Source organism: Aethalodelphis obliquidens, unplaced genomic scaffold, assembly GCF_003676395.1.
Source record: "Aethalodelphis obliquidens isolate GAN/ISIS:26980383/991018 unplaced genomic scaffold, ASM367639v1 scaffold2, whole genome shotgun sequence".
NCBI classification, from domain to species: domain Eukaryota; kingdom Metazoa; phylum Chordata; class Mammalia; order Artiodactyla; family Delphinidae; genus Aethalodelphis; species Aethalodelphis obliquidens.
Genome location: NW_020837946.1, coordinates 1821365 through 1833821, shown reverse-complemented (window position 1 = coordinate 1833821; position 12457 = coordinate 1821365). Strand labels below are relative to the sequence as shown.

The 12457-nt window shown below is 55.2% G+C and overlaps 1 protein-coding gene across 3 annotated transcripts in view; it reads right to left on the bottom strand.

Moving 5' to 3' along the window:
• HDAC4 (histone deacetylase 4) overlaps positions 1–12457 on the bottom strand; it is a 284915-nt gene that overhangs the window by 142176 nt on the left and 130282 nt on the right. For all 3 annotated transcript variants that reach the window (XM_027116793.1, XM_027116797.1, XM_027116794.1), the window contains exon 4: positions 6773–6844. In XM_027116793.1, the coding sequence (XP_026972594.1) occupies positions 6773–6844 (72 nt within the window). The remainder of the gene's footprint in view (positions 1–6772; positions 6845–12457) is intronic.

Sequence of the window (12457 nt, the reverse complement as noted above, 5' to 3'; positions counted from 1 at the left end):
CAAGCTTAATGGGGTGCGACAGCTGGTGATAAACATAAATAACCCACACAACCTAATTCCACCCTGGCTGGGAGGGCCTTCGTCCTCCTCCCTCAAGGGCTGAGGCTACTGAGAGGACACAGCTGGGGAACCCGCCGTGCGGGGCAGAGTGGGCCTTGGTCGGGTGCCAGGGGTGAGCTCGGCCAGCCAGCCCGTTACGGGGCACCTGAGAGGCACAGGCGGGGCATTTCTGGTGGAAGATGGCAGACCAAACACCATCATTTATCCCCACTCCTCCAGAGCCCACTAAAAAAAATCACCAACACAACTGCAGATAAAAGGCAAATGAGAGAGAACCAAGTCCTACGAGAAAAAACATGGGTGAATAAGGGGCACCTGCCTCACCAGACGTAAGAAACCGAATCAAAGCACCCCGAGGCTCAGGAGTGGCCGCACCAGGACCCCCGACGCAGGAGACGGACCTGTTCCGGGAGCACAGAGGTCCCCAGACCCCTGCGCACCCCACAGAGCAGGAGACTCATCTTCCGGGAAGGGCGAGGGTGCTGCAGTGACAGCGCTGCTCGCCGGCTGCGGGTGGCCTGGGTCACGCCTCCCAGCGGGGTGACCAGCCCCACGGAAGACGTGTCAGAGCAGGGCACGGAGCCCCGGCTGCCAGCACCCCCGAACCCCCGAGGGTCCCCAGCCTCTGGTGCTCTGTCCTAAACATGAGTGGACAGGCCAGGAAAACCGTCACCATGGAAGGCAGAGCCCAGGCGGACAGACAACGGCACCTGGGTAGCAACCCGCTGCTCAGGAAGAAGGGCAGCCCCACTGCCCAGACGGCCCTCAGGGTGGAAGGCAGGCCTCGGGCAGACAAGGGAACCGGGCCTCGGTGTCCGGAGGGAAAGCTGTTTCCAAACCCATAATCGCACCCCCTGGTTTGGTGAGATTTGAGTGAACGTAACAGGGAAACACAAGGAAGAAGAAGAAAAGAGAAAGTAGGAAAAGAGAAAAGCAACAGAGACAGAGCCCAGCCGGTCCCTCCGGCTCCTGGCGCATTCGGAGCAGACAGCTCCATGGCAGCCCAGACGACGCAGACCATGTAACAGGCGCAGCTCTGTGCCCCGACGGGCTCGCAGCTGCAGGAACCCACACAGCTCCCAGCCTCGGGGCCCTTGCGACCGGCTGTTAGGGCCAAAGGCAGTGAGTGACAGCGGGACGAACGAGGGACGGGGCTGGATTTACGGTACATGACGCAGAAACGCGAGGAGGGCTTGGCTCGCTCTCCTCTGCAAACACCATCGAGAGGCACAGGACCCAAAACCTGGTCCCGTTAAGAACTACCGGGGGGATGATCCATTTCCTAGTGGGTAAATTCCACCGCCAGTGAAGTTATCAGACTCGAGAGGCAGAGGCCTCTGAGGGGAGCGGGTCGGCGCCGAGGCCTGAGTTCCGAAGCTACAGCCTCTGTCCCTCTCCTCTCTGGAGCTCGGTCCCCAGGCAGAAGGGTGGTTCCTGGGAGCACTTCCTCAGCCCTGGGTCCTGAGGGCCGGCGCTGCCACTCTGGTTGAACTGCTGAGGTTCTCGTGGCCACAAATCAAACCCCCACGTGCACCTGCACAGCCGTCGGCAGAGAGGCGGGGACTGCCAGCTCATCCGCGGCGACGGGAGTCCTCTCTCCGTGGGCCAGACCCACGTGCCAGGCTCAGCATTAAAGATGGATACGTCAGCATTAAACATTGAGTAGGTCCGGGAGCTCGATGTAGCAAAAAAGCAGGCAGGCTTCTAACCTGATAATACACAGCATTCAGAGAAAAGCCTGAGCAGATGTGGGTCCTCGTTCTCAACATGACTCCAAGCATTTTTGTTGTTAGGCTTCTCTACACCGGCTGGTTTTGCTTCGTTTTAAACAGCAGTCCTAGGGGCCATCACAAAGGCCTTTGGGCTGGTTGGGGGCGGCAGTCATGATGGAGGGATCAGCAGAGCCGGGGCGGTGGGCGGGCAGACCACAGGGTACCAGAGAGGCGGAGCGCGGTGAAACAGAAGAGGGACAGACAGCATCGCGGGGCCTCCCGTGTGCCAGATGCCCGCCTGCTTCCCGGGCGCCCGATGCCTCTGCCAGGCCGAGCAGCCACATGGCGCCAGACAGGCAGCCCGGGCTCCGAGGAAGCGCCACACGGCCGAGGGGAGGCAGGTCCTGCTGCCCGGCCCCCAGGCCTCGCGGTAGCTCTGCTGGGCCCAGCCCTGCCCCTGCCCTCACTTCTCCTAACACGGAGCCCCGAGTGGGGGCGCAGGGATGGAGCTCTCGGCAACGGGGTGAGGAGGAGAAGGAACAGGACAAAAAGACATCCTGCGTCTGTACCACGTGCGATGCTGCCCCTGGCTGGCACGGCGGCGTTCCCAGACAGAGGCACTGCCCACGGGCGCTCTCCAATCTGGTGGGAGAGGGGACAGGTGTAGGGGCTGGGAGTGAAGCAAGTGGCCAGAGAGAAAACGGGGAGGCTCTGAAGACTCCCAGGAGGACAGCCCGGGAGACCAGGAGGGGCTGGGGAAGGGCAGCCTTGGGAATTCTGTGTGGTGATGGGGAACCTGGAACCTGGGGATGGATCCCTGGGTGTGACACCTGGGGAACAAGGCGGTGACACAGGAGAACAGTGCAGGACGGCGCCCCCTGGTCCAGAACCACTCTTGGCTGTAAATCTACCTGTTCCCCCAGGCGACCCTGAGGCGTTTCCAAACAGCTCATAGATGCACGCAGCAAGGCAGGGCCTCCATGGCCGGGGCCGTGATGACACTCGGGCTCTGAAGCCACGTGGGCTACAGACGCTGAAACCTGGCCTTTACGTCATGACGACTCACCAGGCCCGCACATGAACTTGAAGGAGGGAAGTGGAAAAATTCTCAACCTTTGTTTAAACTAAGCAAACAAACTATAGGAATCCTTTTCTAATTTTTCAAACTGTTGGAATTTACTTTATGTCTCTGTGTTCTATATTTTCATTTTCCTCCACAAATTAAAACAAGCTCATAGGAAAAGCAAGGCAGGCAACCGCTTTGGCTCGAGCACGTGCTCTGTGCCCCACTGCGCGCCTGCCCGCTCTCTGCTGCAGCCAGAGGGCAGCCGGCCTGTGGGCCAGCGGGGAGCTGTCACCCAGCGATGGGCCCCTGGCCTGCAGAGAAGAGCAATGTGCAGAGTCGGGCCTGGCCCCAGAACGAGGAGACCAAGGTCCGCTCCCCTCCTGGTGTGCAGCAGGCGGCAGCCTTAGGGGCCCCCAAAGGTGGCCCACGACGCTTTACTGTGCTACACCTCAACCCCAGAAACCCAGCTTTGCATGAAAAACACACAGAGGAGGATCCGGTGAGAAGTAGGACAAGTAAGGTTTTACGGGGGATTTATGGTCACCGTGATGAACGCTTCCTGTGCCATGAAGGGGCGTCTGCAGCCTCCCCCGAGGTCACGTGTGTCCTCACGCTGGCGTCTGCTTCGCATTCTCTCTCGCCAAGCCAAACCAAACCGAACAACAAGAACAACACGACATGCCCGGGAGGCGTGGGAAGTTTCAGGCACCAGCTAACCTCAGGTAGCTCCTGTTCTAAAATTCGAGGACGGTCAAGCCATTCAATAACCCCTTTGACAGTGCAGTGGTCAAATACTCTGTAAGATTTGGGAATCCGTGGCTAGAGCCAAACCTCACTTTTTAAAAATTAGTTTGGATAAGTTCTCTAGAGTTGGGGCAGTTTCTTCAAGTTTCCAGAATTTTCTTTTAAAAATTATACCCCTGTTATACAGCCTTGAAAGAAAACCTCGATAACTCTGACTGAAACCCATGTTTACGATGAGGGCGATGGAGCCCGTAGCAGAGGCTCTTCTCCAGTCAACACCCCATCCTTAAAGCCCCGCTGGTCCAGAGGTCCCCAGCATTCCCCAGTGATCGTTTGCTCCAGCGGCACCCCTGGAGAGCAGAAATGGGTCCCTGCCCCGTAACTGACACGCCGGGTGACCCTGGGGAAGCGGCCCTGCCACTCGCCTCTGGCGGGGAACAGGCAGGAAGGGCGCAGGGCCCTGCAGCAGGCCACCACGGTGGGCGCCTCGACATGCCTCCCGTTGCCCCTCAGGGCTGCTTTCCTCCCCCTTCCTCCCGGGCACTGAGGCTTCTCCTCCAGCCGCTTCACTCCACCCAGGCGTCAAGTCAAAATGGCCCCAAAATAGAAGGTATGAATAGTGCTTTTTTATTTGAAGTAAGACTTCACAAGGACTAACGTACTTAAGGAGAACCATGATCAGAAAGATGGTTGAGCATGCTGCCACGAATGGCCAGGAACAGACGAGAAATGAGCAGAGGTCCAGGAGAGGAGGGCCCCGTGGGCACTCCTCCACGCACAGCAAAAGCTGTACGTTCAAAGGAACAAGCTCCCACGGTGAATGTCTGAGTGATTCCTGCAAATTATACGCATGTATCAGTGTGTTTTCGGACCGCCGAGAGTCAGAAGAGTACTTAAGATTAAACTCAATGGTTGGAAAATGTGCAACAGCAAACTGGGATCGACATAAAAATACATCTAAAAATGTTTCCACTCCCGTATCATAAAAATGTGGCTTTACAGAAATCGTTGTACTAATTTTCAAATTATTACGTAAGCTGAGATTCACATTTCTTTGTAGAACGTAATTTACAGTGGTTGGAATGACCAAAAATGGAGTGTTAAGAATGCCCTTCACTTCAGCAGCTTCTAAGGCTCAGCTCACGGAGAGGCCTCCGCAGCCGGCCTGGGGAGCGCAGCCCCGTGTACACCCCTGCTTCTGCTGCCGGCTGCTCACAGGCATCGTGCCCCCCCAGTAGAGTCACCCTGAAAACACTGACCCCCGGTGACACCAGCAAGCACAGCCTCATCCTCTGACTCTGACCAATGGAACCTGGAGGTGCAGTGTTACTGGCTCCAATTTCACTGGGGCCCCCTCCCCGACATGCCGTCTCTCAAGTGGGGCACTTCCCCCAAAAGAAGAGAAGGGGTGTAACAGACCCCAGGGGCTGTCCTAGCATCTGAACACCAGCACTGTCACAGCCACGTCCCATGCGTGTTCAGCACCCGCCACAGGACATTAAGAGATGACATTTCTCCAGGACTACTAAACATCAGGCGCGTCGACTTGCTCTCTGTCAGAACCCTGCAGAGCCGGCATCATTATCCCATCGAGGAAACAAGACCGAGACACTCAGCGGCTTGCCTAGAGTCACACGGTCAGCGGGTCACCAGGAGTCCAGGTCCCGTCCGTCCAGGACTGCAGGCCATGGTTTGTCTGTACGTGGAGCCGGGAAGCCCATACGAAGTCTCAACCAGCAGGGTGCGCTTCTCAAGCCAGAAAACGAACTTGAAGCCCACCCACTTTCTGGTTCACTTGGAAACCACCTTTTCACAGTCTGGCAAGCTACTGAAAAGCTTCTTCCTCCATCCCACACCGGGCGAGCACCAGGAAACTGTCTGAAAATGCCCAAGCTACACAAGGCACCGGCAAATGAACTCAAGAGAAAGGGAAATCAGCACTGCTTCCCTTGCTGGGGCCAAAATGAGAGAGAGAGCATCTTGGTCTTCAGCTGCTGTTTCCAAGCCCTCTGCCCTGCCCCCAGCATCCTCGGTTAACAAGTAACCTGCTCCACGGGTGGGTGGAGGGTGAGGGAGACGCGTGGGCACCCCTGCAGGAGGCCGGAGCGCCGCAAACAACCCGAGCTTCGCGTCTGGGGAGATGCCAAGAGCGATCCCTGCAGCCTTCAGAGAACCTCTATGCAAGAAAGAAATCTCTTCTCTGACACTTCCAGCCCTGCCTCAAGCTTGGGTTTCTTTTGAAGAGGATGGGGAAGGTGAGGCGATGGGTGGGTCAGCCGGGGGCTGGGGCAGAGGCAGGCATCTATGTGCCCCCCACCTCTGCCAGGCCTGCCCACGGAGAGAGAGAGCGGGCAGAGGGGGGACAGGAAGGCTGGGGTTCAGGAGGTGCCGCGAGGAACAAACCACAGAGACGGAGGCCTCCGGACACAGCAAAGGCGAGGGGCCAGCAGTGTCGCGCTCAAAACACCGGCTTAGGAGCATATGTGGAAGGCTGACAGCGGTTCCCTTCCATACACCCTGGCCTTCAAGAGGCTCGTTTTAGTCTCAATAAGGCGAAGGAGCCCATGAAGAACGGCACCTGGGCTCTGAGTTGACATCCTGGAGGACAGTAGATGGAGGGTTAGTGTTGTACAAAAAGAAAAGGAAAAAGCTCCCACGGCCGTGTGGATTCGGAAAACACTGCCTACGGCGTGATATTTAGGAATATCGTATATGGAATGAGAGGTTTCTAAGCACGGCTGATGCTTTTTCGTCAATTACACACGGAAAGCTGCTTAGGAGACATCACGGACTCACTCTCCCCCGAGGAGCCTGGGGCCCTGGACCCAGCGTGACCTGCCCTGCAGTGTCCCCAGCTCAAGCTCAGCGCTCTTCCCCCAGACTCTCGTACAGCTCAGGGCCTGGAGTTAGACCCAAAACAAGCAGTTCTTACCTTTGGGAAGGACACACCCCATCGGAGCTCAAGACAGAAAAAAGGCCCTGCGTGTCTGTGCCACTTACTTAGGAAGCATTAAGCGAAGCCCACTACGTTTCCAAAACCAGTGGCCTATTTTTACCCCAGGAAAGAGCAGCCAACTTCCGTGGGCCTGAGACCCCACCCCTTTCTCTCCAGAGCCCCCCAGGACAGCGGAGACCCAAACACCCCTTCCGTGGCGCCTGGTGCGCAGCAGGGCTGGGCGTGCCGACTTACCCGAGCCGGGCATGTGGTTCACGCGGGCAGGGTTGAGCAGCTCCACCGGCTGGTCTCGGCCAGAAAGTCCATCTGGAGGACAGAGAAAGCATTTGGCTTCAGAAACTGCTCGCATCTCAATTAAAATACTTTACACTCCTGGCCTGCAAGGAGCACTTCCTTGCAAACAATGGAAGTGCACGTGTCCTTCTCACTTTTAAAGGAGACCGGTGTCATTTTTATGTGCGGAGTCAGAAAATAAAAGACCCTTTGTCGAACATCCCAACCGGTCCCCATCTCGAAAATGGCAAACACCAATTCCTGGCCTGAGGGCGTCCGGCCGAGCTGCTGTGTTTTGACTTCTTTTCAGCAGCCACCTGATACCACTCAGCGTTTCTGCAGAGACCACAAGCAGTAAGATGAAGGAAGAAGAGTTACTCATCCTCTTCCCAGATATGGACCCGGGGCCCGAGGGCCACAGCGACACAGCCCCCGGAGGCTCCGGCGGCGAGGGCAGCCGTGGCTGTTGCCCGCTTGCGGGACAGTCAAGGAAACTAAGACAAACAAACCCGCTCTTAGGAAGACACTGGGCCAGGTTCTCACAATGGAAGGAATCGTTTCTTCCAGGTCCACCTTTCGATCGTGTTCTGACTGCAAAGATGGCACCGAAACCACACCCCCTCCACCTGGCACAGGCTGCCTTTAGACCACATTCCCTCAGACAGACAAGAAGGAAACTTCGGCAAAACTTCCAGGAATCACACTTTTGGTGTAAAATTAGCTTCTGACAACTGGTGTGAACGCCCGCAGGGACAAGCGCGTCATTACTGACGCTGACGTGTGGTGGTCGGTCACACTCGTTACTGATTTTACGGAGAAAGCACTGGTTTCCCAGAGCAGCCATCGGCCCCCTCGGGCCAACTTGCAAATCATGACAAGAACACTTAAGAGCGCAGGTCTACTGACTCTGTACTAAAACTCTGCTTTTTGCCCCAAATGGACAGCACCTCAGGCAGCCTTCGAATGCAGTGTTCCATGACCCGTGTGTGTCTCTGGAGAGGTTCAAAGTCCAAGGACGAGAACAATGACCCCGAGGAGACCCCAAAGCGTCTCCCGAGAACTGCAGACCCTCCCAGGGAAGCGGGGAGGCCTGCGAGCCGCGCTCCCACACCCTCGGGGAAAACGAGCTGCTCCCGTGCGGCGCCCGGCCACTCCCGAGCCTCGACGCGGGGACTCAAACGCTGGGATCTGGGGTCTCCTCTCCACAGCCAGCCACCCCTCCCCCATTCTGGCAGCTCACAAGACACTGGGCATATGTGGGGTTAGGACAGTCCAGGCTCCCCGAGGCAGGACGAGGACTGGGGGCCACACTCATGCCCAGAAGCAGACCAGGCCCGACCGTCTGCACCAAGGCTTCTCTCCAGGCATATGACCCGCCCTGACATGGTCTGACGCTGACCTGCGGGCCTAATGCCATGTCCTGTGAGCCCCTTCACTGCCCCTCAGAAAGGGGCCTCAAGAGCTTCCCTGGTGGCGCAGTGGTTGAGAGTCCGCCTGCCGATGCAGGGGACGCGGGTTCGTGCCCCTGTCCGGGAGGATCCCACATGCCGCAGAGTGGCTGGGCCCGTGAGCCATGGCCGCTGAGCCTGCGCGTCCGGAGCCTGCGCTCCGCAACGGGAGAGGGCGCAACAGTGAGAGGCCCGTGTACCGCAAAAAAAAAGAAAGGGGCCTCAAGACAGTGATAGAAAGCACTTTCAAGCCTTTCTTTCTGAGCGTGAATAAGTGAAATGAAAATTTCATTTTCAGAACTAGAAGATTCAGGAAAGTCTAAACGTATTTTTAAAAATCCTAATCCCACAGTAAATACTTTCAGAAACACCAAAAATGGCTTTTGAAAATCCTAGTCCTGCCGCCATTTTCTGAGGGCAGGGCCAGGAGCTGGGTGCTAGAGGGCCACCCTGCCGGCCCTGCAGCTGCGTCCGACCAAGCCCAGGGCGTTCCCTCTGGTGCCACCACACCTGGCGTGTCCCCCCAAAACCGTCACCTCCTCAGTGTTCTCCTTGAGCTTCCACCTGAGCCAAAGTTCTAGAACCAGACACAGTTTAGAAACCCAGAAACCAGCACAGCTGCCTCGTTTGGCAAATGAGGAAATTCCAGCCTCCGGGCCGGAGCAGTAGCGCTGGGCCTGCACCCCGGCTCATGTGAAGGCCTTTCTGGAGTCTGGATCGAGCTGCTTGTGTCTGCCCCAAGCCCTGCAGGTCCACTTGCTCCAGAGCCACAGGCCCGATGATGCCGGATAACACGCGACTTTCAGCCACGCTGAAGCAGGAAGACGCGTCAAGTAGTGAGAGCCCGTGATGCTGGGTACACCACCAGCAGCCCGTGCCCATCCCTCGCCCTGCTCCTCTGCAGACCCCACCCACCACCCTGACGCCCCCAGCACACCGCACGTTCCTCACGCTGAATGAAGGATCACAGAAGCCAAACAGTAAGAGGTCTTTTCACAGAAGGCAGTAGATAGAACGGCACTGGGCAGAGACCTGAACCAAGAAGGGACTGGGCACCGGGGGACGAGGCCAGAGAAGGGACGATAACACCAGCCTCCCAGTCCCGGCCCCGGAGTCTCCCGCTAGCTGGTCTGGGTGCTCGAGGCTGGCAGGCCCGGGTGTGCGGCCCCGGGCACGCGGTGAGGACCCTGACATCACAGGGTGAAGACCCAGTCTGAGAACACGGAGGCATGCAGGGCCCTCTCGAGTCCCTGGAGGATTCAGATCTAAACATGGAGGGAAGATATACCAAGTCCACGGACACCTGTAGCAGGGCCCTGCGCGGCAGGGGCTGCTCAGCACGTACACGACAGTTTGAGGCACGAACGTCAGCTGTGGGGACAGATGTGATGCAGCATTGTTGCTCCGTGTCACGGGGACCAGAGCTGGTGACAAATACCACCGAGGGCCTTACACGTCCAATTGCGTATCACAGGGCTCACAAAACAAACCTGAGGCTGTGAAGCTGGACAAAACCCCAGAACAGAGCAGGGACAGAGAAACCGCGTTTGAAGGGGCAGGGGCTACAAGGGCCGGGGAAGACGGCTTAGAGCCCAGACGTAAGCGCCACCAGCACGTGACCACGTAGCCACGGAGCACAGAGCAGCCAAGAAAGCAACGCAAGGAACCAAGGAGAAGGGATGGGAGCACGGCCTCCTCTCGGCCCGCGGAACACCCCTGCAAGCAGGCTTCCGCCCTAACCCCTTCTCCACTTCAGAGTCTAATTTTGGAAACATCGCTGCATGGGACTGCGGTACTTCGTGTCCTCAAGCGGCATTTTATTTGGCGCAGGGAGCTGGCGGAGGAGCACACATGCGGAAGAGAAGCAGGGAGCACGAGGGTCCTCCGTGTCTCCCTCACCACGTGACTCTTCCGTGAGTGACCACAACGCACACGGTGGCACACGGGACGGCAGCAGACACGTGATCACGCTCGCACAGAAACAGCACGGCCCACTTAGAGACGATGGGGTCCAACTTAAAAGCAACGCTTGGCTGTAATTCAGTGTGATGGGCAGGGGGTATCTCTAACTAGAATCATAGCCTTTGGAGCCAAAGGAACCTAACTCGCAACTCTTCTGGCCTATTCCCCGCCTTTACACATGGGAAAGCAGCCCTGCAGGGCTGAGCAATGTCCGCGAGATCATGTACTTAGCACCCCAGAACCTGGCTCTGTTGCAACTAGGCCAGACACAAGCCTGAACTGGGCCTTGTACTCTGTACTCTGGTACTTAGCCAGACCTGTGCCGTTCAACCAGGCCTTCCAGTCACCAAGACCGAGTCCCCCCACAACCCCTAGGAATTTGCCCTCATCTGGATTAAGAAAGAAAGAGAGGGAAGAAAGTTGAGAAAGATAGGAAAACAGCAGGAAAAAAAAAAAAGAAAAGGGGGGAGAAAAAGAAATGAAAGCATATCATAGTTGTAATTCCCCACTTTTCAGGTTCAATCTTCTAAAATTTCTAGAAAACAGCAAAAGAGTTCATAGAATCTTCTCTGGAAGAAGAGGTAAGTGACAATATTAACACTATTATGTCTCCCAATCCATGAACATGGAATGGAATATCACTTCATTTTATTTCTCTCAAAAATGTTTTAGAATTTTGAGTGTAGAGATCTTGAACACCTTTAGATTTATTACCAGACATTTGATGTTTTAAGTAAAATATTATAGATAGTATTTTCAATGTCAATTTCTCTCTGCTGATATACAGAAATACAATCAAGTTTTATATATTGGCTTGGTGCTATAGCATCTGGTTAAACTCATATTCATTCTAATCGCTTACCTGAAGTTAGTCTGAATTTTCTACATGCAGAATCATGTCACCTACGATAATGACAGTTTGTTCTTCCTCTCCAGACCTGATGCTTTTTCTTTCTTTTTCTTGCCTTATTCTACAGCTCACATCTATGGTACATTATTGAATGGAAATAGCAAAAGAGGACACCCCTGTCTTGTTTCTGATCTTACTGGGAATGTTTTCAATACTTCACCTAGCGTAAGTATAACACTTGCTGTAAGTTTCTGACAGATAACTTTATTAAGTTAAGCAAAGTCCCTTCTATTTCTACTTTGCAAAGGCTACTTTAAAATCATGTATGTGTGCTTAACTTTATGAAGCTTTTCTGTATCGATTCATATTGTTAAATAATTTCCCCTTTCATCTGGTAACTTCCTTTTCTCATGTCAAACCAACCTGCATTCCTGGGATAAACCGACTTGGTTGTGTCCAGTGAGTTCTGAGGCAAAGGAAAGGAACTAAGTCGTACAGATATAGGGGATTCGAGTGCGGCCTGAAATCTTTTCTACTTTTGATTCCAGAGAGTTGGAGCCCTAGCCACACATGCCAGCCTTAGTTCCACACTTGTTCTTTTGTCAGGTGCATAAAAGAGCTGGAAAATTAATATTATAAAATGTGCTTAGTGGGGCTTCTTCGATGTAGGTCACCAAAATGAAATGGGGGTGACGAGGCTGCCTGTCACCCACTTTATGTGACAGCAGGGCACGCACACCTCATCCTTCTCACAGAGCTGTTTCCAGACCGGCGGCCGCGGAATCTTCGGTATTTGGCAGCAGTAATAACTCAAAGTCTTCATTCCAGCCCATTTTCCTGTCCCTTTTTATCATACAAGCCTTTTATTTTAGAACAGGTGTGGATTTACAGAAAAATTTAAAAAGTACAGAGAGTCCTCACATACTCTGCAGCCTGCTTCCCCTGTGATGAACATCTTACATTAGTATGCCTGGGGTGTCGTTAACTGAAGTCCATGCTTCTCTCAGGTTTCCTTGGCTGTCCCCTAGTGCTCTCTTGCCGTCCCAGGACCCCACCCAGGACCCTGCATGACATTCAGTCATCACCTCCCCTCAGCCTCCTCTGGGCTGTGATGGTTCCTAGCACGTTCCTTGTTTTTGATGACCTTGGCAGTGGAGGAGTACGGGTCAGGTGGTTTGTCGAATGCCCCTCAATTGGGATTGTCTGATGTGCTCCTGATTGGACCAGGGCTGTGTGTTTAGCAAGAAGACCACAGAGGGGAAGTGCCACGTCCATCCTGTGGCACCACATCCCACCGACATGGCGCACCCACTGATGCTGACCTTGACCACCCGGCAGAGGTGTGTCCATCAGGTCTCTGCACAGTAAGACCTGTGGCATTCTTTC